At 32.0% G+C, this 24,744-nt stretch overlaps 3 protein-coding genes across 3 annotated transcripts in view; 2 read left to right on the top strand and 1 right to left on the bottom strand.

Annotated features, from left to right (window-relative positions):
• Positions 1-6,731, top strand: part of LOC119829968 (protein obstructor-E) — a 13,342-nt gene extending 6,611 nt beyond the window's left edge. Inside the window, exons 2-5 of the mRNA XM_038352736.1 lie at positions 4,269-4,327; positions 5,232-5,394; positions 5,701-5,895; positions 6,235-6,731. Coding sequence (XP_038208664.1) covers positions 4,269-4,327; positions 5,232-5,394; positions 5,701-5,895; positions 6,235-6,455 — 638 coding nt within the window. The 3' untranslated portion in view covers positions 6,456-6,731. The remainder of the gene's footprint in view (positions 1-4,268; positions 4,328-5,231; positions 5,395-5,700; positions 5,896-6,234) is intronic.
• A 1,685-nt stretch (positions 6,732-8,416) lies between these two features.
• On the bottom strand, positions 8,417-11,922 carry LOC119830258 (protein obstructor-E). The gene is made up of 6 exons (XM_038353211.1): positions 11,751-11,922; positions 10,343-10,499; positions 10,048-10,166; positions 9,190-9,390; positions 8,753-8,948; positions 8,417-8,586 (listed from the first exon to the last, which is right to left on the bottom strand). The coding sequence occupies exons 1-6, from the start codon at positions 11,791-11,793 to the stop codon at positions 8,427-8,429; spliced, it is 876 nt and encodes a 291-aa protein (XP_038209139.1). The 5' UTR covers positions 11,794-11,922; the 3' UTR covers positions 8,417-8,426.
• Positions 11,923-16,984: 5,062 nt separating this feature from the next.
• Positions 16,985-24,736, top strand: LOC119830461. Its single transcript, XM_038353490.1, has 6 exons — positions 16,985-17,140; positions 18,789-18,910; positions 19,479-19,788; positions 22,436-22,563; positions 23,615-23,813; positions 24,349-24,736. Exons 1-6 carry the CDS (start codon positions 17,032-17,034, stop codon positions 24,447-24,449), a joined length of 969 nt encoding a protein of 322 aa, XP_038209418.1. The 5' UTR covers positions 16,985-17,031; the 3' UTR covers positions 24,450-24,736.
• Positions 24,737-24,744: the final 8 nt, after the last annotated feature.

Below are 24,744 nucleotides of genomic sequence, written 5' to 3'. Positions count from 1 at the left end.
ACAGATTCGAAATTCAAATGTAATATTTTTTTATAATTAAGTGTAACAGTATTTATGGCCAGACTAAGTATAGGCTATAGCAGTCAAGGAACACGTACCAGATTAATCCTCACAATGTCATACATTCACACAAACAAGACAAATCCACAAATTTTGCCTGTATATATACTATAAATGGATAACTTTATAAATACACTAGCGGTCCGCCCCGGCTTTGCCCGTGGAACGCATGTAGCCTATAGCCTTCCTCAATAAATGGGCTATCTAACACTGATAGAATTTTTCCAATCGGACAAGTAGTTCCTGAGATTAGTGCGTTCAAACAAACAAACAAACTCTTCAGTTTTATAATATTAGTATAGATTATATAATCACATTTTTACTTCTAATGATCAAAATATTAAAAAACATCCGCTTACAAACCTTGATATCATTCAATACCTATTATTACTTATTATCATAAAAAATATGTAAATTGATGAAAAATTATTAGTTATTAATACTCTCACTAATACATCCAAATTTAACCATAAAGGTAGAGCATTATTATTCACATAGCATTGTTAGGATTCACCCTGGCCCCTGGGGTTAACGTCTTTGACCACAGACTAAGAAATTTCACTTCCATCTCTGACTAGAATAGTAAATACTTACGTAAGCAAGCTCTTCTTCCGCAGTGCAATAACTTTATCAATTGTGCTTCCTCTTAAATCTAGTTTCAATTTAAACATTTTCTCATGAAACCCCACACAGAATAAATTTTATTTAATTAACGAATATTCATATTAAATGTACATTTGTTCTTAATATATAAAATAAATAATTATGCGAGATGATTCTGCTGAATAATAATGACATATTGAGTATTTATTCATTATCGCTTTTCAAACCACGAGCAGGCATAAAATAAAAAAATAAAAAAATTTTAAACACTATAACAATCTATTCAGCGATATTAGAATCTTATTCATTTATTCTTAAAATATTGTTTGTTCTATGGAAATAAATATCATCCCACAACGAACTTTATATTATCACGTTAAAAATTGTGTCTTAGCCTATTGTGAAATAATAATAATACTAAAATATTAACTGCTTTGTTAACTTCTAAATAGAGCAGTCATCCAAATTTGGGGAGGCTAGATGACCTGAATAGATATGACCAAAGAATATATCATCCTATCATAGTTAATACTATTAATGTATTATATAAACTCTCATGGATAACTTCTAAATTTCCATACATACAGTCAGTCGTAAGAATCAGTTGTATCATGTTTTAAATATATGGATAAATCACCTATGTAACTTGAGCATGGTGTTACATAAGGGTCGAGATGAACAGGTTCTGCTTCCGCTTGAGCAATAAATCTTTTTATGGTTATTGACTGACAGTTCTTTGTATTCCGTGGTCGAATTTATACGCTATTCTTCTATATATTAAAGTTGACAAAGCGTCTTTTTGAAATGTGGTGTCTTTAATCTATGATTATATATAAATCACTCGTAATTCGCAAATCGTGAATATGACGTAACATTTGTATTTTCTAAAGCATTTAGTTAGAACTTTTAGAAACACAAAATAGGTAATCGATTATATAACTAGCTGTACGCCCTGGCTCCGCCTGGGTAGTAATTTATCGTAGTTGAAATAATAAAAACTAACCTATTTTGAGTTGGATCAAACAGCACATGCAGTGCAAATTTGACTAAAATCGGTTGAGTAGTTTGGAGTCCATTGCGGACAATGTGACACGTCATTTATATACAAATAGCTGACCCGGCAAACGCTGTTCTGGCTTACTCTTATCTTTTAGGAGCACGAAAAATAAATGTTGGCCGATTCTCAGACCTTCCCGATATGCACAAAAAATCTTTTGCGAATCGGTCCAGCAGTTTCGGAGGAGTACGGTAACTAATATTGTGACACGAGAATTTTATATATATAGATAAGATTAAGGCCCAATTTCGATAAGTAATACATCGAGATAAATTGCTTCCAACGTGCACGATGATCTTGTTTGCAAAGAATAAATAAAAAACGCTAGAATGACCATTGTTAATGCAGTTGTATGAATGATCTAATCACGACCGCTATCAGCGGTTGCGTATACGCCAAGGCTGACCACTCGCTTGTACGACTTTCGCTTGCTACATGTGCCACTAAATGTTTGCTCTTATTCTTGATTATTTTCAGTGGAATTGACAGTATGTGTATCTATTTATCGTGCAAATAATGTTTTAAAAGTCGTAGCGGAAAAGCATATTTCTGGTTGGCGCATATTGCATAAAAGCATATGTATGTAAAAAAACCGTGACGGAATTTCTTTTTTTCTGTTTTGTTTTCTAGTATCTGTCATCAATCTATGAGCGCATAGATAAAAATATTTGTCTCGTGTGAACATAATTTTATTGATAAACTCTTACAAATTTAGTTTTGTTAACAAACGAAAGTAACTCCATCCTATATAAAAATGCTCGCTCCGAAACCATATTACCTAATACCAACGCATAAAATCTCAACTCTTAACAGGCACATTTTATATCAGCGCTATAATTAACGACAAAGAACGCATTTTTCAGAGCGATAAATAAATGTCGCAAGGTCGTGGAAATTACTCAACCGTACAGAACTTTTCATCATATAACTGTTTTGTAATACAACACTTCAAGACCTTATGAATAAAGTCACATACTTTTTGTAATTATTGCTATATCAAATTATTATAACCTAGTTTATTATTTCAAGTTCACTTAACACGCGTAAAATTGCGTTTCAATCATTAGAATAATAATAAAAGTTAATAAACTTCCGTATTTAACGCATTGTCTATTCACTAATAGTTTGAATTAAAATAAGGAAAGGGATATGCTGAATAAAATTCCTCACTTATAAACTTCTTTAATAAATGCTTAAACTAATTACTACATTCTTTTATCAAATAAAAAGGTAAAAGATATAACGCTGATTAGATAATTTAATGTCCATGGAAAAAAAAGACGAGAGGTATAATTTAATTTATATATTGTTAATTTTCCTTCTGTCTTTATATTTCAAATGTTTTTTTTTATGTAAATAATATACACCTTACCGTAAAAGAATGCTTTAATGAAATATCTTCTTGAACGCAAGTCATTCCATTTGTAACGATCGTACGCTATCCATTATTATATTGACCATTAGCTAATAAATTTCCTTAAATATTTGTTTACAGACTGAAATATTGTGAAATTACTTGGTTGTATTACGTAAATATTGATTATCTTAGCAGAATACGTACCTACACGTAATAAGAAACGGTTCTACAATTTAACGTCACACGATATCGTGATCACACTATAATTATAGACCATCTTAACCACGTAAAGTAGCTGTATTTTACAATCTGATCTCGTATTCGTTTTTCATTTAAACCAGTTTAAGAGTATATTCGATTCATTATTATAATAAGTTTTAAAATACCATAAAACAATTGAAAGATACAGTTGCACTTACACTATTACCACTAAAGCGTTTCCTATATTGTTAAAATCGTTAACAAAGCATTTACCTATTTCATTCTCAACGCATATGTTTACACATTAAATCGATAAATTTGCAAATGAAAAACGCAAATATGCATTAATTATTTCATCTTTTATATACCTGTTTAACTGCAATCAATCAGTTAATAATCAAAACTAACCCCAAACACTTGATTGGTCGGAGTCGACCTCACATCGCGCTTGCGCAACCGACACGCTTCAGCTGCTCACATAAATGTCGTTTATTATCATGAAAGTTATCTATAATTATTGTTTAGCCCTGATTTATCCTGCAATCAACTTTTTGCGCGGTTTTAAAAGATTTCACGGTTTTAATTGTAAATTTGATATTTGGAGTCATATAAAAATTTGTTTGTAATTTCGACAAACAAAAATTAATATAAAACACGTCTCTAATAACCTAACTCAATATAATAAATTTGAATAGAAATAAAGTTCTTAGCATGGCAAAGTATAAAACAGTTTACAAGATATTTTTTTACCGGCGTCCCCAAAAGCGACATAATTTGTTAAATCGCAACGTAGTTTTTATCACATGTAGGTTCATTCATTTTTACAACTGACTTCAAAAAATGTGGTTTTCAATTTGATTGATTCTTTTTTTATTTAGATACTGGGGTCTCTCGAGCCGTCCCATTTTTATTAGATATATTTCTGAATATTTGAAGGTGATTTAGTTTTTGGTAATCCAATATTGTTATGAAAATATTTTTTGATTACAGTGAACGCGGGCATATTATTACAACATGCACCAGCTTGTCCAGAGCAATACGGCGTACAGGTAATGGATTTTTTATGTAATAAATGTTGCCTATATTTTCTAAAGTTATAAATGAAATAAACAGTAAACGTACTTAAAATATTATAAAAATTGAGTTCAACTATTGAATTGAATAATATGCTTTCATTTGAAGTTGCGCAACACACCTCTTTCATTATTTTTAGTATCTATTTGATATACATTTAAATAATGATTAATAAACATAAACACATTGACGTTGCTTTCTACTGTTTTGGTGAAAAAAAAATGTTTTTATAAATAATAAATTGTAGTAATTATAACAACAAGTATGTTTATAATAATAAGATAATAAAATGCCTGACGCTCCTTATTTTAATTAGATAAAATACTTAAGAAGATCAATATCTTATCTTCACTCAAAAATGTTCCCCTCATTTAAATGTAGGCTGTATGACAGTGTAGAAATTTAAATAGTAACATTAAATATATAGTATTTGTAAGGATCAGATGGTAATAGCAGTTTTGGTGCTCATGCTTCGTGCAAAACTTTACCACTGCGCGACCCAATTCGTGCCGTATATTTCGTGCTAACCAATCCATCAGTTGATCTAATTATGCCACTTATACATAATACCTATTACAGTATATATAAGAGAAACATTACGCTATTATCGACGTTATAATCTCTATTTCGATTTAAAATTACGAAAAACACAAATACTTTCCACACTATTTATCTAATTTTCTTTGTATGACAGTCGAAATCATAGCACTAGTAGGACTTGTATTTTATTTAGTGGCCATTGAACTAGTTTAAAAGAATCGTCTCTCAATTGACGACAAGATCGGCGAAATTTTAGGAAATTTATTACGATAAATGTCCCCCTATTCTTGGATTTAAAAAGTCAGTGATTGATTTAAATCATATAATTATTAATCACAGGCGTACGCGCATCCAGAGTTGTGCGACCAGTTCTTCCTATGCACAAACGGGACGCTGACGGTGGAAACTTGTGAAAATGGGCTACTCTTCGACGGCAAGGGCGCTGTACACAATCACTGTAACTACCACTGGGCTGTTGACTGTGGGGAGAGGAAAGCTGATTGTGAGTTACTTACTACTGTCATAATTTTTGTTAGAGAGAATAAGGGGTCTCTTGCAGTGTAGCGTTTAAAATTGTATTAGAAGAATCTTAGTTTCTATTACTCATCACCAAAAATCGGGAGCTAAAACTAAGCACGTATATTTTAATCAAATATATCCTTTTACATATTATATTTAAATGGATTATGTTAATACTTTAAGAATAAATCTACCCAACTGTTTAATGTTTTTTAACTGTTCAAATAACAAACAAAAGATAATCACTCATTCATCCCTTTAATACAAAACCATCATTTTATAATTTCAGTGACGCCATACTCTACGCCCGGCTGCGAATACCAATTCGGCATCTACCCAGACAGCGCGGAGTGCTCCACCAGCTATGTGAAGTGCGCCTTCGGTATCCCCAACCAGGAGCCCTGCACTCCTGGCTTGGTCTACGACGAGAGAATCCACGGCTGCAACTGGCCAGACCTTCTGCAACCTTTCTGTAACCCTGAAGGTGAATAGCAAAAAGTTGTGCGTTTAATTAGGCTTTATTGCACAATACACAATTTTAATGTCCACATTATATGACAAGTGGAGGTCTTCATTGCGAGTATGGGCAGAAAATTTATTTTAGCTTTAAAAGTTTTAGACTATTTTCAATTGGTCATATTCCCTGTGACATTTACGCCCATAAACGAAAAATATAACGCATTGATTTGTATAAAATACATACGTTGAAGATGATAAATTTTATTACTATTGGTATTTTAATATACAAGTAGAAACTATTTTATCATTTTGTATTCTCACATTTGGGGAGTTACTTTATTACATAGTTAATATTTACTTTCAGCTGTCGTCGGTTTCAAATGCCCAACCAAAGTGCCAGCGAACACGCAATCAGCAAAATTCTGGCCCTTCCCCCGTTTCCCCGTCCCAGGCGACTGCCACAGGCTGATTACCTGCGTTGAAGGCAACCCTCGTCTCATCACCTGTGGGGAAGGCAAGGTCTTTGACGACCAGAACCTAACCTGCGAAGACCCCGAGCTTGTACCACATTGTGGTCACGCGTAATTGATCAGAACTTTATACAAGACGAAAACGACTGTCCGTGGAACTCTGTTTCAAACGTATAGGTTAAGACTTTCTCGATAATCTGTAATGTAAGAATATGACGCTGAAACAACACAATTCTAAACTCGCAGGAATCAGATTAAAGTGACATATTGGAATGCCACTGGATCAGAATTACTTTCGTGATCAACATATTCAAATAATATTATTTGAATAGAGTATACTAACACTCAAAAAGGATCCTTAATGAAACTTAACAATAAAGTACAAGAAAAATATTATTTCGATTAATATTATTATATTCAGTCGACAATTTCGTTTTCGTTTTGTAATATAAAATCAATTGGAATACATTTCCACCAAATCCTACTATTTATTCATCAAATCTAATATATTTTATCCCTAACCTATTCACTGAAATCTAATATATAATTCTCAAACACCTGACAACAAATATCCTATCATTTGTGCGTGATATTAGTTACCGTAGTTTAACAATATATTATATTATATTGTTTATATTAAAGTCTTTGTATATATATTTTCATAATACTCAGTGTAAATAAAGAATGATTGAAATGTAAATAGATAAATATTGTATATGAGAAAAATAAAACGTTTTAAAATTTTCTCGGCGTTTATAATTTTAATTACTTCACTATCCATCAAACCCCACTTTAAAATTACGAAGTAAATTGTACTTTCTCGGTTTTATGTGCTTAGAGACACCCTACGCCATCTATTGAGATGATTAAGAACCATCACAACCAATACAAAACATTATTTCAATGATTACAAAATTGTATCGAATGAACGCGCCTTTTGTTAAATTTAACTGAAGTAAATTGTTTTAATTTAATGGACAAATATGATTGATATATAAAATCATATTATATCGTCATAAACCTTATTTCTTTTATTCACCTTATTTGACATTAACTTTACCTAATAAAATTCATACTCCAATTAAATGTCAGTGATATGGAAAATTAATAAATATTCATAAATACATATCGTCCCTTAGCTCATAACACCGCCTAAGTCATTTTTAAAATCTTCGTTTAACTTTGTGGAATCTTCGTTCGAAAATCGAGAATTCTGCAATAAACAAATAAACAATTTTTCTAAAGACTTCAAAAGACTTCAAGCCTTCAAAAGTTGTCAATTCGATTTTTTTATGTTTGTTATCTCATAACTTTATTAATAAGTTAAACGGCTATTGCGACTTTTCGTTTCTTTGAAAAAACATTTATATTCGATCTAGTTCAAACACATACATAGAATAAATTAAAAGATTATTAAAATTTAATTCTTGGAAAAGTCTATTTGTAAAGCTATTTATAGTGTCAACTATTCATTTAATGATTTTTATTCAAAAAAACTAAATTATTAACGTAATACTTGCGTTTGAGCAATCGCAATACTACTTTATGTCAATAAAAAATTGTTGAAAACCCCATGAAACAAGAAATTTTCAAAACTCTTATAACTGCCTAAAAAAGGCTAAAACCTGATTAGTCCTTCCCGGTGGCTAAGCAAAAAAGAACAACGTCTCGGTCTGGCAGGACACAGAAGGCTGATCACCTACTTGTCTATAAAGAAAATCGATTAGTGAAACAGATGTACATCATCTGCCCCATACCCCACTAGACACGAGACTTCACTTTTACAATTCAAGGCTATTAATATAACATTCTTCGTGCTTGAAGATAATTAATATTAATTAACCGCCTACACTATTGCGCTATAATTCTTTTGTTTTAATTCAATTCTACATTGAAATATAGAAATCTTTTCCTATTAGTTTTTATTAGCACTTCAGTCGATTGTAATTTCCAACTTTTAATGATAAGACACACACATACACACACAATTGACAAACAAACTCAATCATTCCAAAATTAAAACATAAGATAAATGTGTAAAAAAATATTTATTAAATGACTACTTAATTCAACCTAAACTATATTTTTATTCTAAAATTTCTTCTACTACGACTTCGGCTACTTTGCCTTTGGGGCGCTGTGGCTTGCGGCGAGAGGGAGCACCTGAGGGCTTGGGCTTGGCTACTGGGGGGTTTTCTAGAGCATCCAACTCAGCGTCGGTGAGACGGTCCTTGTACCAGTCTTTGCTGTAAAAATATCGATTGGTTAGTAAAGAAAAGTTAAAAAAAAACATTTTGACCTTTTGTTACTAAATAATGATTTTTATAACGCTTGATTAAAATCAGTTCGCTCCTTTTTCACAATAATTTAGAACAGATATAGTTTAGTATATTTAGTTGGTTTGATGCTTACCATTCTGGGACCTTCCTTGCCCATTCGCACTTCTTCTGAACATCGTCGAAGGCCTGACCGAGCTTGCATCCAGAGCGACGTGGGATGTTGCCGTTGATGCATACGTAGAAGAATTGGCAGTCTTCAGGGTCAGCGTAACGCGGGTGGGTGAGCCCGAAAGTTTCGTTCACTTGTGGGCAATCGAACTGGAATATGTCTGAGAAAGAGGAGATTAAATCAGTTTAAGTAGATGTTTTTATAAGGTTTTATTATCGCGCTATCCGCCTAATGTGGAGAAATAACTAGCCTAGCTTCTTTAGTTTACTTCATTGTCCTGGCTATAAATGCTAATTAAGTATTAGTCTAAAGAAAATCTTAGAATGAATCTTAGAACGATTTCAAATCTTAAAATCTTAGAGGTTAGTTAATCTTAGATCTAATATATGTGGAAATCTCACCAGCAGCACTGCATCCCTTCTTCTTAGCCTCGTCAGCCCATGTGCAGATACCAGTTTTCTCGTTGTACACCAAGCCTTCGGGGCAGGTGATCATGTTGAACTTGCCGTCCACGCAGTAGTAGAATTTGCCACATTCACTGGGCTCCTCATGCGCGAAGTAACCATTTTGACGGACACAGTGCAGAGCTGGGATGGGCGTTTCTGTAATGGTAAAAAAAAAATTTAGAAAAGGTGAAAAAGATATCTCATGCATATACGTTTATGTATATATATTTTAGATTTTTTGTAAGCCGTGAAAAGTAAAAACCGTAGTAATTAATTTTATTCAATTGTAAGTACGTATGACTCCCGTTAAAATCTAACGTAAGCGACAAGAATTTCTCGTTATTTCTTAACTTGTTACGTATAGAAAGTAAATTCCACTCTATTTATGTATAACGACAATTTTATGGGGCGGGAAATCAGCACGGTTCTGTATTGTGTAAAAACCCTCCTTCATATTTGATTACAAAAGCTGTTATCAATAAATTCCTCCAGCGCGCCATCAAGGCCGCGGTTCCCTTGAGAATGGAAAGTTGTTCTGAGCAAAGTTAACCTTTAGCTCTGAATAATGATTAAATTGATGCGACCAACCAGTCACACTAAAATGGCAAGCACGTGCAGCCATCGTTCACGTGTAACGTGACCTTTAGAATTCCCATCATGTTTTTCATTAAATATGGAGAAGGCTCGAGAATGTTCACCAACCCGAATTCTAGAACAAAACTATTCTTTACAGAATACTATCGCTGTTTACATATACCCAGTAGATAAAAGACCTACGTTATAATAATAGAACTATAATAAAAATAAACTTACGTAGTTTGGGGCGCTGAGAGCAGTCAATGTTGAAAGGTAAGTCGCACTTCTCATCATTAGGGTTATAATCGTTGAACACCATGCCGTCTGGGCAGAGCTTTTCAATTATTTCACCGTTTCTGGAATGTATAAAATAAGAATATAAATTTATAATAAGGCGTCAATGGCTTGGAATATTTCTTTTGCTGATAGTACCGGTTAATACTTATTAAATATTGACGCTTCATGTTTGTATTTGAAGCGCTGTTATAATGTAGTGCTCTGTGTAATGTAGATTTTATAGAAGTTTATTAACCTGCACTCGTAGTATTTGTCGCATTGCTCTGCATCAGCGAAGAAGCCATCTTCGGGACAGGAGCTCGTTATTTCAGTATCAGGGTCTGAAGCGGCTACGCGAGCTGGCGCTGGATTCGCTGGTTTCCTATTCTTTGGGCCCGCAGCTGACGCCAACGCTGAAATAATTAACATTTTCATTAAAATCTTGTTTAAATGATAATGGTTATAAATTACCCGGCATTCAAATAAAATGCTTAGTTTTTATTTCATGGAATTAAATATGTATCTCGTGTAATTTATGTAAGAATAATAATGTGTATTTGTTATTCTTCTTACAAGCGACTGGTCTCCTTTCTAATCCGCTTTATGTATACCAAATCAATCAGAAATGTAATGATACGTATTTTTATCAAAACAAATTATTCACTTGTTCATAAAGAATGTCAAAGTTAAAATTTAATTAAAACTAAACAGACATATAAGGTACATTTCCTGCATAATGTATGTATGCACATAATTAAGTCGTTAACTTTGAGACCGGCGCGGGCGCAGACTTCCTATTTTTATGCGACGCTTTAAGGTCGTGTCAATTGAGCTTTCTTAGTGACTTTAAAAGTATGTATGTACAACCTGTTAGCTGTCTAAATTATCTGTCTGACTAAACATTTCCACCTTTAAACAAACTAAATGACAATTTGTTTAAGTGTTATACAATGAAGTGGTTATAGACGATTTATGCCTGCCAAAAGTTTGAAAGGTGACCATTGCGTAATTCGGTCGCTTGTCATGAGAAACAAAGCATTGTATTCTTGATTGTATGCTTTGCTTCATATCGGTAAATGAAGTCATCGCAAGATGCTAAACCGATAGCGAAGTTTGGCAATATGCCAGTTTCTCCGTTACCTAATCGAGTGTAACATACGAAAGTTTGTGCCAAGCAGCCACAAGTGCCACTTAACACTCTAATTTCATATTTATCCTTGAAATATCAGCTGTTGCATACAATGAAATAAACCTGTCATGAGTTAATTTATTTCACATGCACTTTGTTACGAGTGAACGGTTAATGTAATAACTATTTGTAAGAGATGTAGAAGAAACTCGTGTAGAATTCTAAAGGCGAAATTAAAAATCTACATGCAATTATCGTAAAGAAATTTTTAAATAATCAACGTTTGATATGAAGCAATGGTTAAAACATTTAAATAATAAACTACTTTAAAAATCAAGGTCACAATAAGATATGATGCAATTCTAGTTACTTGATAGAGTAGGCAGTTACCCCATTATAGATGTTAAGCAAATGTCTAGGTATATAAACTTATTTCATATAGAGACAAATAATAAAAATTATTTAATCAATTCAAAACACGTATCCATCTTCAATGGCCAACGGTATTTTCAATATATCTTTATAAATAACTCACCAATTAGACACGCGAAAGCTATGATCTTGCACTTGAACGCCATCTTCTGTTATTTTCCAAAACTACACAAACTTTCGTCACCGCTGTGACTTATCGGAACTTGACGCTCGTACTGCGCTCTATAGCGCACTGACAATAACAGTTTTTGTCCGTTGTTCTTAGCTGCTGAGTACTTAAGCGAAAGGCTATACGACTTTCGCCGTCTCTGTCCCACTAATGCACATTAGCATACGGCTGTACTCTTCACTCATGAGTTCTCCGAACATTTGGATCCTGTTATGGGTTTACGTGTTCTGCAAAAGAATTAGCCTAATGATAACGACTGTTAATCTATCACTAATATTGTTATAATTGGATTCCAATGAAATTTTTCTGTAAATTCTTAAAAGGTAATTAGGAAATGAATTCAGTTGCACAATTAAAAATGTATGATTGATTAATTTCCTAGAAAGTCTTTCCTAGAAATCCTCCTGAAATAAGTTTTTTTTTTAAATTCCATTCATTCATTTTTCAGTCGATTATTATTTTTTTATAAAGAATCCTAAATATGCATTTTGAAATTTCGAGAATCCAGTCCTTGACCCATTTTTGGTAGTTACTGCGTGAACTATTCTATCGTTTTATGACGTGATCCTACTCGCTTGTTACCTTTTTTATGACAAAGCAAGCAAAGGAGCAGGTGGGACACCTGATGTCATGTGGTCACCACCGCCCATAACTTGTAACACAAGAGTTGTTAGAGGTGCTTTGCGCGTCTTAAACCACTTCAGTCTCCTCCAGCCTCCTACGAGAGTTCAGGCCATAATCCAGCTACCGCTGGCCAAGGGTGGGTTGGCAAATGTCGCCGAACTTTTTGACTTTTCATCATGTCGGTCTCCTTACGAAATATGTATGATCAATATTGTATTGAAAACTACAAATATTAACAATTTCTAGAGACTCAACTAAGGCCAGTTCCAAAGATAAATATGCAGCAAATATTTTTACCTGGATAGGTTAAAAAAAATTTCTCGATATCAAGGTAATATTGTTATTTCAACCCAATATAAACCATTGTCATTCATAATGTATTATGCACAGCCAACATCATGTACGACGTGGGTGACCGCGCGGGGTACAGATATAATTGTAGTTGTAAATAAAAGGTCAATATAGGTCCTTACTAGATTATATATAACTTAACTATCTACAACAATCTTTTGAAAAAATAGAATCACTACATCTCATGCTTAGAGACAATTTGAAGCTTTTTTATTTTTGTTAAGACTGTTGTGGGTATAATTTAATAAGTAAACAAAATTCAACGGAAATAAATATTACCAAAGAAAGATATAATACGAAAGACAATTTTTCTATGAAAGTTCTGTATATGTATCTGCGTTTAGCTTTTCTCTAGCTTAATAGATTCCAAACGGATTGCTGTAATTTTTGACTGAATTTAGGAAAAATGCCTCATTGTTCAGATGTTCAAATGAACACCATAAAACTATATCCAACATTTATTTTTAACAACAATTCTTTTCAATTCAATAATTATGAATAAGTATCAAAAAAATAAATTATTAGTATATGTTACATTTTGTTAAGGCATATTTTATTTCGTTTTCATATTTTTTTCTATAGCAATGACTTCCGATGCGTTATACAATTTGTTAATACCAAATGAATTGATTATATTGCGCTATAATAATAAATTCCTACTCGTCATAATTTCATGTACTTCCTACCAGCTATTGCCGTTCTTCATATCAATTATTTCTCTAATGTTTGAGAAATACATAGTAATAAATAAAATTGGTAAGAAAAGTAAACATTCATTTTAACTATACGGAGCTATAACAATTATATCCATCCAATTCTAATATAAGATAATAATTAATCGTATTTATGATATTTCATATATATTTGTAAAAGTTGATATAGCAAGCTAAAATGAGCGAAAAAATCAAAATCCCTCGAACCTAAAGCTCGTACATATACCTATAATAACCATTTAACCCCGGCATGTTGTCATAAAATTAAGAAAGAATATCTGTAAAATTGTTACAGTTCCTTGAACGAAAAATAACCTCCTTAGATATCAAATTGACCAACCCAAAAGCTTATCTCTCATTTATATTACTCATTTATATCATCATTTTAACCTCTGAAACGAACATATACTATTGAATCGATTTTAGATTGGAACACTTATATAAATATTAACAGTAATGTTAATATAACTTTCTTTATCCGCATTCGATAGAAAGTATCTTATACTCCGATAATTTTTTTTGCACTAGATCTATGTAACTAGCATTATGTAATTGTAATAGTTAACATGCGCTTGTCAATTAAATTATTCGTACATAATAATTTTAAGACTTATTATGGTAATATGTATTGTGCCCAGGTGGAAAAAAAGTTTTCATTTATATTCTAAATTTTAGAAAATAAAAAGGTCATATAAATACGTTGACGAAATGAATATTATCAAGTGACCATTCAACGGTTTGTTCGCGTTATCTTCAAAAACAGCAATAAATATTTATAATAATTTTTGTAATTCTGGTTAAATATAAGCTAAACTAGCAGAATTTAATTTAAACCAGTGCTATACGTTTTTTTCTATTTATTATTATGGAAAAAGTGTTTATTTTTTATTACTAAAATGCTGACAATAGCCATAAGTCGTGTCCAATATTAGCATTAAATTACGTTAATTAAAAAAAATAAAAACTAGAACGTAAAAAGTATTTCCTTCACTAAAACAACATTCATTAAATTTGTTGTAGGTATTTTATGGATAAATAGTAATAAAAAGTGCATAACAATAAAATCATATTATTAATTTCATTCGACCTACGTACACGACATAAAAAAAAAACAAATTATAAATATCAACTAAAATTTCAGTTCAATGGACTGTAAAAAACAAAGTGTTTGTAACGTGAAATTTATTATACTAGTTGCAATAGACTATATTAATAAAGTAGACGACTAATTTATCGATACTTGTTTGTAAAGTACTGCGTAGGCTCAAGTTAACTAAAGATACAAAAAGAGTGCTAGTTAGCTGCATATGCAAATGGATTACGTGATTTAAATTGTTTAGCGAAAGACGTTGGCGTGTTGTCCTTAAATAATTAAGTTAACGTGAGTAGAAACAAAAAGGTATCAACGCTGGTGCCCACCTACTGTCGCCAGCCGCAATGTAGACATTTTAAGAGATAAGGTTAATATTAATAGATTTTATTATTATTTAAAAAGTATGTTCATTATTCGATACGAATTAAAACACATGTTATGAGAGAGACAAAGCTGAAAAGCTTTAGGATATAAGGATTTAAGAAATAAAACTAGGATGCATTTTAATTTAGGTATATATAATAGTACCTATCTAAAATGTAGTTATATTGAAATGACAGCAGCTAGCAGATGAATTAACAAAGTCAAATGTTGCAATTTTTGACACTTTTTGGGGATGCTTTATCAAATAGTGGGTTTGTTTTGATTGAATACATGATTATAGAATTCAAAAAAGGCTCTTATATGAACTCGAAAGAGCCAACATTTATGCATAATCATGAATCATTTTAAAGTATTAAAATTAACGATACATTCGCGTGCAATTTCACATCGAAATCAAAGATAAGAATTAACATTCCCTTGTATGCACTTAGATGATGTTATAGAATTTCATATCACGTCTTAGTTTTCTTATTATCTAGGAGTGATTGACATTTCATGCTACGATGCATCGCAAGGAAGCGTTCGATTCAAACGAGTTTTGATGCGTTCATATAATGTAATGTAATGTAATGTATGAAGATTGTATCTCAATACAATCGATGCCTGTCTTTGACGGAGATACATGCTTTTTGATTAAAATGCCGATTTGAGCAAATAAACGTTTATTGTTATGTCTGCATGATGAAAAACGAGATAGATTAGTAAGTTATGTATTGTTTAGATTTTCCTTTCAATATCTAGATATAATTCTCTATATATTTTACAATCTTATGGCGCGATTCTTTTTTGTGATTGATATTTGTTCATTATTAATAAGAAGATTATTAAAATTATTTTCACTAATAAATATATTATTTATACCACTTTCCTTTTTAACAATATAAATATCAAAAACATCGTGTACAATAATACAATGTGATATATTAATAATATTCATTATATTAAATTTCTACTAATAATATTTTTATTTTATAAATATATATGTTAACCGCCAAGGTTTTCCTTCAAGCTTCATTGATTTAGCCAGTATCAGCAATAAAAAATAGTTATATGTGGATCTGGATCAATTACACGTATAATTGAACTAATACTTTTTAGATTAATTACATAAATTGTTTCTATGATTCCAATGTAATTTAATTTTTAAGGTAAAAATTTGGATGTCATTTAAAAAGGATGAGATGTGATTCTGCAACATTAAGGGTGCTATTAGATAATATTACAGTCCATTATAAATCTATTTGAGACCTCTCAAGACCTGACTTAATGACAGCCAGACGTAAGGTTTTTTAACTAGACAAGCATATTTTATTACGTTTGTTGCTGTAGGTAATTTTAATATACAATATAAAATAATTACTCGAAAATGTGTATGGTTATTAAAACAACTCGTATAAATATTTACAATATCGCTTAAGGGGAGACAAAAACGGATCTTAAATAATAATTAAAGGATATTGTTTGTCAATTTTGATTAAGATTACAAACCGAAACTACTACTTCTAGTGTTGAAGGCAATGCGACAAAATTTTGTTAAATATATTAAAGGTAAATGACGAAACAACTTTATTTGTAAATTTTACGATTACAGAAGTATCGCTTAGTGATGACAGACAATCATTAATTATTAAAATGAATTACGAAATCCGCCATTAGAATAAATTTCAATCACCAAATACATCTAAGTATGTAGTCATTACATCGCATAACATAACATTGATTTTCTATAAGATTAAAAATAACTAGATACATTTTTACAAAAGATTTTCATCTATATAAGTAAAAATAATTAAAACTTTCTAGTACATAAATATAAGAGGATATTCGTCCTATATTATGGTTGCATTATATTCATTGAAAACATTCAATTTCCCAATCAACTTTTCCATTACTATTCCTTGCTTCACTTGTAGAACATACGCATCCTTTGGTGTTCCATGCGATCAGGACTACATATAGAATCGCATATAGCTATTTTCAAGTGCGGCTATAAAAGCTAGGATTTAACTGTAGCCCTGACATTGGCCGGTCTTACTCGGTAGTTCGCAGGATGTGGAAGTTACTCGCAATTCTTGCTTTGATCTCGGTTTGCGGCGCTAGAGCTGAGTCGAGCCCGCTTTTGGAAAAGCCGACTAATGGCCGACAGAAAAGGCTTTTGTGTGAGTAATTTATGTTATATATTCAATTAAAATATGTATATTGTAACACAGTGCGATTTCTTTATTATTTTAGTAATTGGATTATGTTTTTTTAATGCCGCCTTCAGCATCTTTCTTGAAAATTTCTCTTACCAAAAATAATAAAAGTATATGCGCTTATATTGACAGTCAGTCATAAAATAAATTTTCCTATTACTTAAGATATAAATTATGAGCTTAGATAATGGCCAACCTGTATAACAGCATGTAAAATAAATTACGATTATAATCGCAAACTGCAATATCTTTTCCTCACGTACCTTATAAAGGATTTAAGATTAGTTTTGTTTTACTCATTGATAAATCGTCCATGGTATATGTTTCAGTCTAAATTAGGGATGGTGTACATACCCAACGGTGAAATAATTTTTGAATCGGTCGAGTAGATTCTGAGATTAGCGCGTTCAAACAAAAAACTTTTCAGCTGCATGTCGGGATGAAAATTAAAAACTATATTTTATGAATTGGTTATATTTCGTAAAAATGATTTGAAAATTTATAATGCATCTTTTTATCTTCGTCTTCGTCTTCGTCTTCGTCTTCGTCTTCGTCTTCGTCTTCGTCTTATCGATATTATATACAAAATTCTGCTTGAACCTTAATTAATAAGATTTTTATATTAGACAATTCTATGTTACTTCCTCGAATAAATAAAAACCGGCTAAAAATAAAAACATTCAAAAAGAAAACTAAGTATAACTTTATCAAGCTACCTAACTACATAAAATTCAACGACCTAGTTCATAAATCTCGCTAAAATTACCTACATAATATAATTATATACAAATTATCCATTAGGGCCAAACGTACTTTAAGTAGATATTTGCCCGTAGACAGCAAAGTTTATTCCATACATATATACAAACATACGCTTGAAAAACAAAGTCCTCTCTTCTAACGCACACTTACTAAACCTTCTAACGGGCAAATTAGAACAGGTAAATTATAAATTTGACAGAATTATCGCTAAAAATTGCTTATCCCATGCGTTAATATCTTTTGACACATAATTGAAAGTTGTGTATTTGATATAACGAACTCGAAACCCAGGGGTTCCTGACCGCACCACGGTTATTCAAGTCCTTCGGAGATTTACTGCTTCGTAACGAACGGGATAAACTCTGTCATGTTCACTTTACAATTTCAATGTGCATTGCGTGTCAACAATCAGTGAATAATTGCAGCGGCTCTATTGAAATTCCGATGTACAGCGAACCTGTAAATTATTTTAATCGATTTATCTGCGATAGGTAACATGGAAAATGAATAGCACTTACATTTCATTGCTTTATTGTAAATTAAATTTATAAAGACTTTACTGATATGACAGTTTGATATTTTTAAAGTCCAATACAATCGGGAATTTCCATTTTTCGAAGGAATTTTTCAATAAAAAGTTATTTAGGGGATATCTCTAGATTAGCCCGGGCGATGCTGGTTTAAGCAACAAGATATCCTGTATATCATTTAAATTAACTTCGAAAATGTATCGTATCGTACATCATACAATCATTTCATATACATCTATAATTGTTTTCTCATCAAACCTCATTTATGCAGTTTATTGTAAACTACCTCTTTTATTGTTATCCGCCATTATTTTCTACAGTTTTCGACGAACAAGGAAATTTAGTCAAAACTTACGCCAACCCATTACTTTACGGAAATTCGATAGAAGAAAAAAATCCACTCCTGTTGAACTTTTTGAATCCTTTTTTCAGCGTTTTACAAGTAAGTATATTGATTTAAAACGATATTAAACATATCATTCAGAATTTATATCAGCACACTTTAATGATCACAAAACGATTTGAGCCATTTCAGTCAATAAGAATTTCTGTTGGTATGAGACTATAACATAATACGTGATTTATTCATAAAAAACATTTGCGGTACTACATAAAAAAAATAATCAATATGTATGTATGCATACATTTTAAAAATAACAAAACTGCTATCCCTACTATATTCCCTACTATATTCCCTACTATTCCCTACTATTCCCTACTATTCCCTACTAATATTATAAATGCGAAAGTAACTCTGTCTGTCTGTCTGTCTGTTACGCTTTCACGCCTAAACCACTGAACCAATTTTGATGTAATTTGGTATGAAGGTAGAACTGAACTTGGGAAAGGACATAGGATGCTTTTTATCGAGAAAAAAAGAGTAGAAGGAGTTGAAATAGGGAGATGAAAGCGATATAACCGTATTTCACGCGGGCGAAGCCGTGGGCGGAAAGCTAGTAACATATAAGATAATATTTTAATCTAAGCTTATAATGCATCACAATTTTCAGCCAAACATATTCGGATCAACAATTGCCTATGCTATACCAGTATCCGAAGCAGTTCTACACCAGATCCACATAAGCCCATCGTACCACAATAAACTAATTATTCTATCAACTCAACACCCAGTAGTCGAGTCCTCACCTTTATGTGCTGGAAGACGAACCCAAATACCATCCCCTAAGATGTGTAGTAACTTCTTAAATTGTTGGGATGGTTGGGCCTTCGAACAGGAGTGTCCAGCTGGCTTGCTATTTTCCAAAGAAGGTTATTGCGACTATGCTTACAACGTTGATTGTAGCAGCCGACTTATGAAAGGTAGGTTTTTTTAATATAGTTGATAGTGTAGTTTTGTTTAGTGTGGCATTCTTCCTACCGAATAGTAAATAATACAAAGTTAAGTTTTTATACTTCAATAAATTGAATTTATTTTTAAAGGAGTACAACAATTGATTTAAAATTCATACATATAGGGTGAGAATTGTATCTTTTAACTTTCAAACTTTCATACTTCCCGTTTTAAATCTCTAACAATAATAGAAAAAACAAAAAAAAATTGTATCAAAGATGTAATAATGAGTTGAAATTTATAAACGGTGATTTTCGGCATGATGTAATTTTTTTTAACACGTGATCGTATTTATGAATTACTAACTGCACCATCCGATTGCACCCGCGTAAGTACGTATCCTGTTGGAATAACGGCATGAAAAGTTACCTATATGTTATTCCAGTTGTCCAGCTGTCTACGTACCAAATTTCATTGCAATCGGTTCAGTAGTTTTTGTGTGAAAGAGTAACAAACACACACACTGATACATCCTTACAAACTTTCGCATTTGTGATATTATTAGGATAGGATTTATAAATCTTATGTAGGTATATGTGTGATGTGCAATTGTCTGTATATGTAGTAAGTGGACAAATGTACATGACGCTATTTAAATTCTAAAGGTCGGGGGCTATTGGCCACATAATATGATCCTATTTACCATTTATGTATAATGGTTGTATTAAAAACAGCTTTTTATAGAGCTACTTATTAGGCATTGCATGCTCATGAAATTAAGTGACGTTGTACATCTAAAAATGGTATGGACGTCCTTTAACGCCTATCTAGCCATGACAATCTCACTTAACTATAAACTTTTAGATTTATTCCTTTTAGCAGCATAATTTTCATAGTTCATTTAATGATATGACCGCCTCCTTGGTACAGTGGTTAACGCGTGAGCGTAAAACCGAGGGGTCCTGGGTTCAATTCCCGGTGGGGACGCACGAAAAAAAAAATGTCTCGGTCTGGCAGGACACAGAAGGCTGATCACCTACTTGTCCGTAAAGAGAATCGATCAGGCATCTGCCCCATACCCCACTAGGGGACACGGGACTTCACTTTATTTAATGATAAATACGTTACATATAATATCGTTACTCTATTAATATCATCTTTTCTATTTAATTTAAAATAAAATATATATTCTACATTAATACATAAAAATTTGTCCGGCATGCAAACAAAACATCTATGTGTGTCACACCTAATCGGTTGGAGCGAAAAATTATTTTTGGTTTTTTCTGGTGGGTTCGGGATTGGGTAAATTTAATATTCGCAATGTCATGGTGTCATGGTATTGTTATGACTTATTATAATAATTAAACATAAAACCAATTAATAGTACAAGTTTAATGCGTCTCGTTCTTTTAATCATTTTTTTTTTTATTGTGTGATAGGGAAGCGCTTGACTACCATCTCGCCTGATGCTAAGCGTAGATGTAGTCTAAGATGGAGCGCTTCCCCAGGAGGTACATTCACACACACACTCATACACACTCTACTTTTGAAGATCCCCAGATTATACCCGTCAGGGAACACAGACTCAGGAAGCATGTGCCAGTCCCTTGCGATTCGAATAAAGAATGTAGAGTCGAACCGCTTAGTCTGGGTACAATTTATTTAATTCGTTTTGATCAATTTAATTTAGTAAAACCTTCGAACTGACTATAATTAAAAAGAGACAAATTTACCTACATAAATATTTAATATATTACGTTTTCAATCACGCTCCATTAGGCCGTAAGCTGTAACTCGTTAATTAGCATTTCATTAATAACAATCGTTTAACCTAACTAATTAGTAGTAAATGTTTGTATATTTTACGACTCTTTCACAAGTTATTTACCCCGCAGCTAGCGATGTGTTGACATGTCTCAAATGTCAAATAGGATATTATGTAAAATAATGTTGCACAATTGAATACTGTTTTGAATATAGTGTAGATGAATGGATGCATATAACTGAAGATAGATAAAATTTGCCAGAACTATGCTTGGTACAAGACACCCCGTAATCCTATTCTACTAATTTTATAAATGCGAAATTTTGTAAGGATGTGTGTATGTTTATTGCTCTTTCACGCAAAAACTACTGAACCGATTGCAATTAAATTTGGCACGTAGATAGCTGGACAACTGGAATAACAGATAGGCACTTTTTATCCCGATATTCCTATGGGGCACGAACTTAAGCTGGTGAAACCGCGGGGCACAGCTAGTAAATAAATCGTTGAAACTTCGTTTTTTGATGTTAATAAAACTTATGAAATAAAAATGATGATTACATCTACAAACAATATTTTTTTTTCGTTAATTAACATTGTTAGAGTTTGTTATATGCAGTACCTGCGGAAACCTATTTTATTCTTTCATCATAAATGATTTTCCAATTTGGACATTTCCACTTCATCGTTAAGGCTGCAGCGAGATCATAAAAGCCTAGATACAGCATTGTATGTATCTAGTCATTACCGAACACATGTTCAAGATGGTTATAATTAGTTATATGCATTTATTAAACAAACATTCTACAAATTTTTGCTAGAATATGCGTATTTTTAAATAATTTTATGAATCCACGAACTTAATTAGAAATACCGTATATTTTATGATAATATTCTTTATTTTTCAGAACCCCAAACGTTGTGTAAAAAAGACTTTGAGGCATTTAGAAATAATGCGAATTGCAACGAGTTTTTCGTATGCGTACATAGATTTCCAGTGAGGTTCCAGTGTCCAGCCGATCTTGCCTATAATGAGGTATTATTAACCACTATTTTCTTTCGACACATTTAATTTATTTATGCTATAAAATATTATAAAGAAACATTTTACCTATTTAAGGTTTCTGATATTTTTAATTGATACATAAATTAAAATGTAGAAAAGTATAAATGGAAAAAAGGAGTTTACAGCGGTTCGGTTATTTAGTTTTTATAAAATTTGCTCGTAACGCTGTGTCCTCTCTTATTTAAATCATTTATGACATGACATAAATTAACTCATAAAAATGCGTTATTAAAAATTTGGCCTTGGATCAAAATAAATCAAATTGACACAAACCAAATAATTCGCAATTTTTCCTCTTACTGTCAAGTTCGAATTTAATGGAAATATCATAATTGATGTGTTATGGAGAATGCTTAGTAATGATTTGAGATTTATTTTATTTTTGATTCATTTTTCGTATAACAAACACTCCTTTAAATATTTGTTTTGTTCGTGTTTGTTTTTGGGACTCAAAAGTGATAATCGATTTCTTTTTAATACTCGACGGGGTCAACGCTCCTTTGAAATGGTCAGCAATGACATGGAAGTTTAAAATTTACAGGTTAATCGTAACGTTTATTTTTATATAGCTTTTTCTTTTGTAAATAATATAACAAATATAAAGACAGCCTTACTAAGCTTTGTTTATATAATATGACAGTTCTTACACAATGGACCATTAAATTCATCATGCTTGATACTAAAAAATATTAAGATAATATAACAAGCAGATACAACGCAGTTGTAAAGACATTCATCTGTGTTTGAAAGTATTAACTATTATATAAATACTAGCTGTTCGCCCCGTTTTCACCTGTGGTACATACATAGCCTATGTCAGTCATATGTAATTGAAGCATTCTAACGGTGAAAGAATTTTTGAAATCGGTCCAGCCGTTCACGCGTAATGGCGTGATGAAGGAAAATAGGATTCATTTTCATATATATATGAATTAATTATTTTGTTTTCAAATGGTACAACATTATCAAATTATTTAAAACGAAGCTAAATTTAACTAAAAAAATCTCCAACTTATTCCAGGAGCTGGGCGTATGCGACTACCCATCTAAAGTTAATTGTACTTCAATTCACGTAAGCGCTGAGCCAGCGGCCACACCGCCCATCGAGCTGTCAACAGTCCCAACATCCAACGATCTGAATATTCCATCCAGTACTGCCAGCTCCGAGTCTACTCCTGATAAAAATTTGATGATAAGCCACACGGAATTTAATAGCCACAGTGAGTTTCTAAATCCGAGGTTATATGACTCCTTATTTAAAACAGGCTAGTATAGTATTATAGAATCTGCGATACAATCTATATTCTACGCTCAGTATATATTTGATTAGTTAGATAAATAATTTGTTAGTGGAATTGGAAAAAAACTGGGTCACACAAAGACCAAGTGGTATGAAATTTATAATAAGTTAGTATTATCCTTATATCAAACTTGATATATCTGTCTGAGCTATGACTACCTAGTTTTAGGATTAAATTACGCTTCTCACATTAATTAATTACAAGTTAAAAAAAAATGTCAGCGAGACTTTAAATGTGATATTATATGTATAATGTTTGATTTTTTAGCTTCATTCGTTTGATACTAAGACAAAAAGCAGTCTATGTATCAAGTCAGACTACAAGTCAAGTATTCATGTCAAATTGCATCAAAGTACAGTGAAACCTTTTTCGTTAAGGAACAATGAAGAATTATTACGAATGTCTCAAAATATCTTGTTGAAATATAGTTAAATAGAGTGCAAATCTCTTCCAGGTTGGAAATCCCTACAAGTAGCGATGTCTCGCCAAGAAGCTATAAAACAACTCCAACTGGGGCAAATAGCACACATTAATACTGGTTATTCTCAGCAGTAGCATACAATTTCCATACTTGGTAGCACGTTTACTAGGAAGTGTATACCACGCCTTATATGATTAACCTGGATCTTTCTCTTACGTTTCGAATAAAAAAGATTGGTCTAGAATGCATTTAACCAGTTTATTATATGCGCTGCATATATTTATGTCTATCAATGATGAATGATACCAGTGAATGCTAAGTTTTATTATCTTTGAATATGAATAATATTTTTATCTATTACCAAGGAGGTGTTAACTCCTCGGAATGTCGCGTCAGTATTAATAAAATTAAAGCTTACATACATTCGTA

This window comes from Zerene cesonia, chromosome 11 (assembly GCF_012273895.1).
Source record: "Zerene cesonia ecotype Mississippi chromosome 11, Zerene_cesonia_1.1, whole genome shotgun sequence".
In the NCBI taxonomy this organism is placed as follows: domain Eukaryota; kingdom Metazoa; phylum Arthropoda; class Insecta; order Lepidoptera; family Pieridae; genus Zerene; species Zerene cesonia.
Note: the sequence above shows the minus strand (reverse complement) of the source record. Positions and strands in the feature narration are given on the sequence as shown.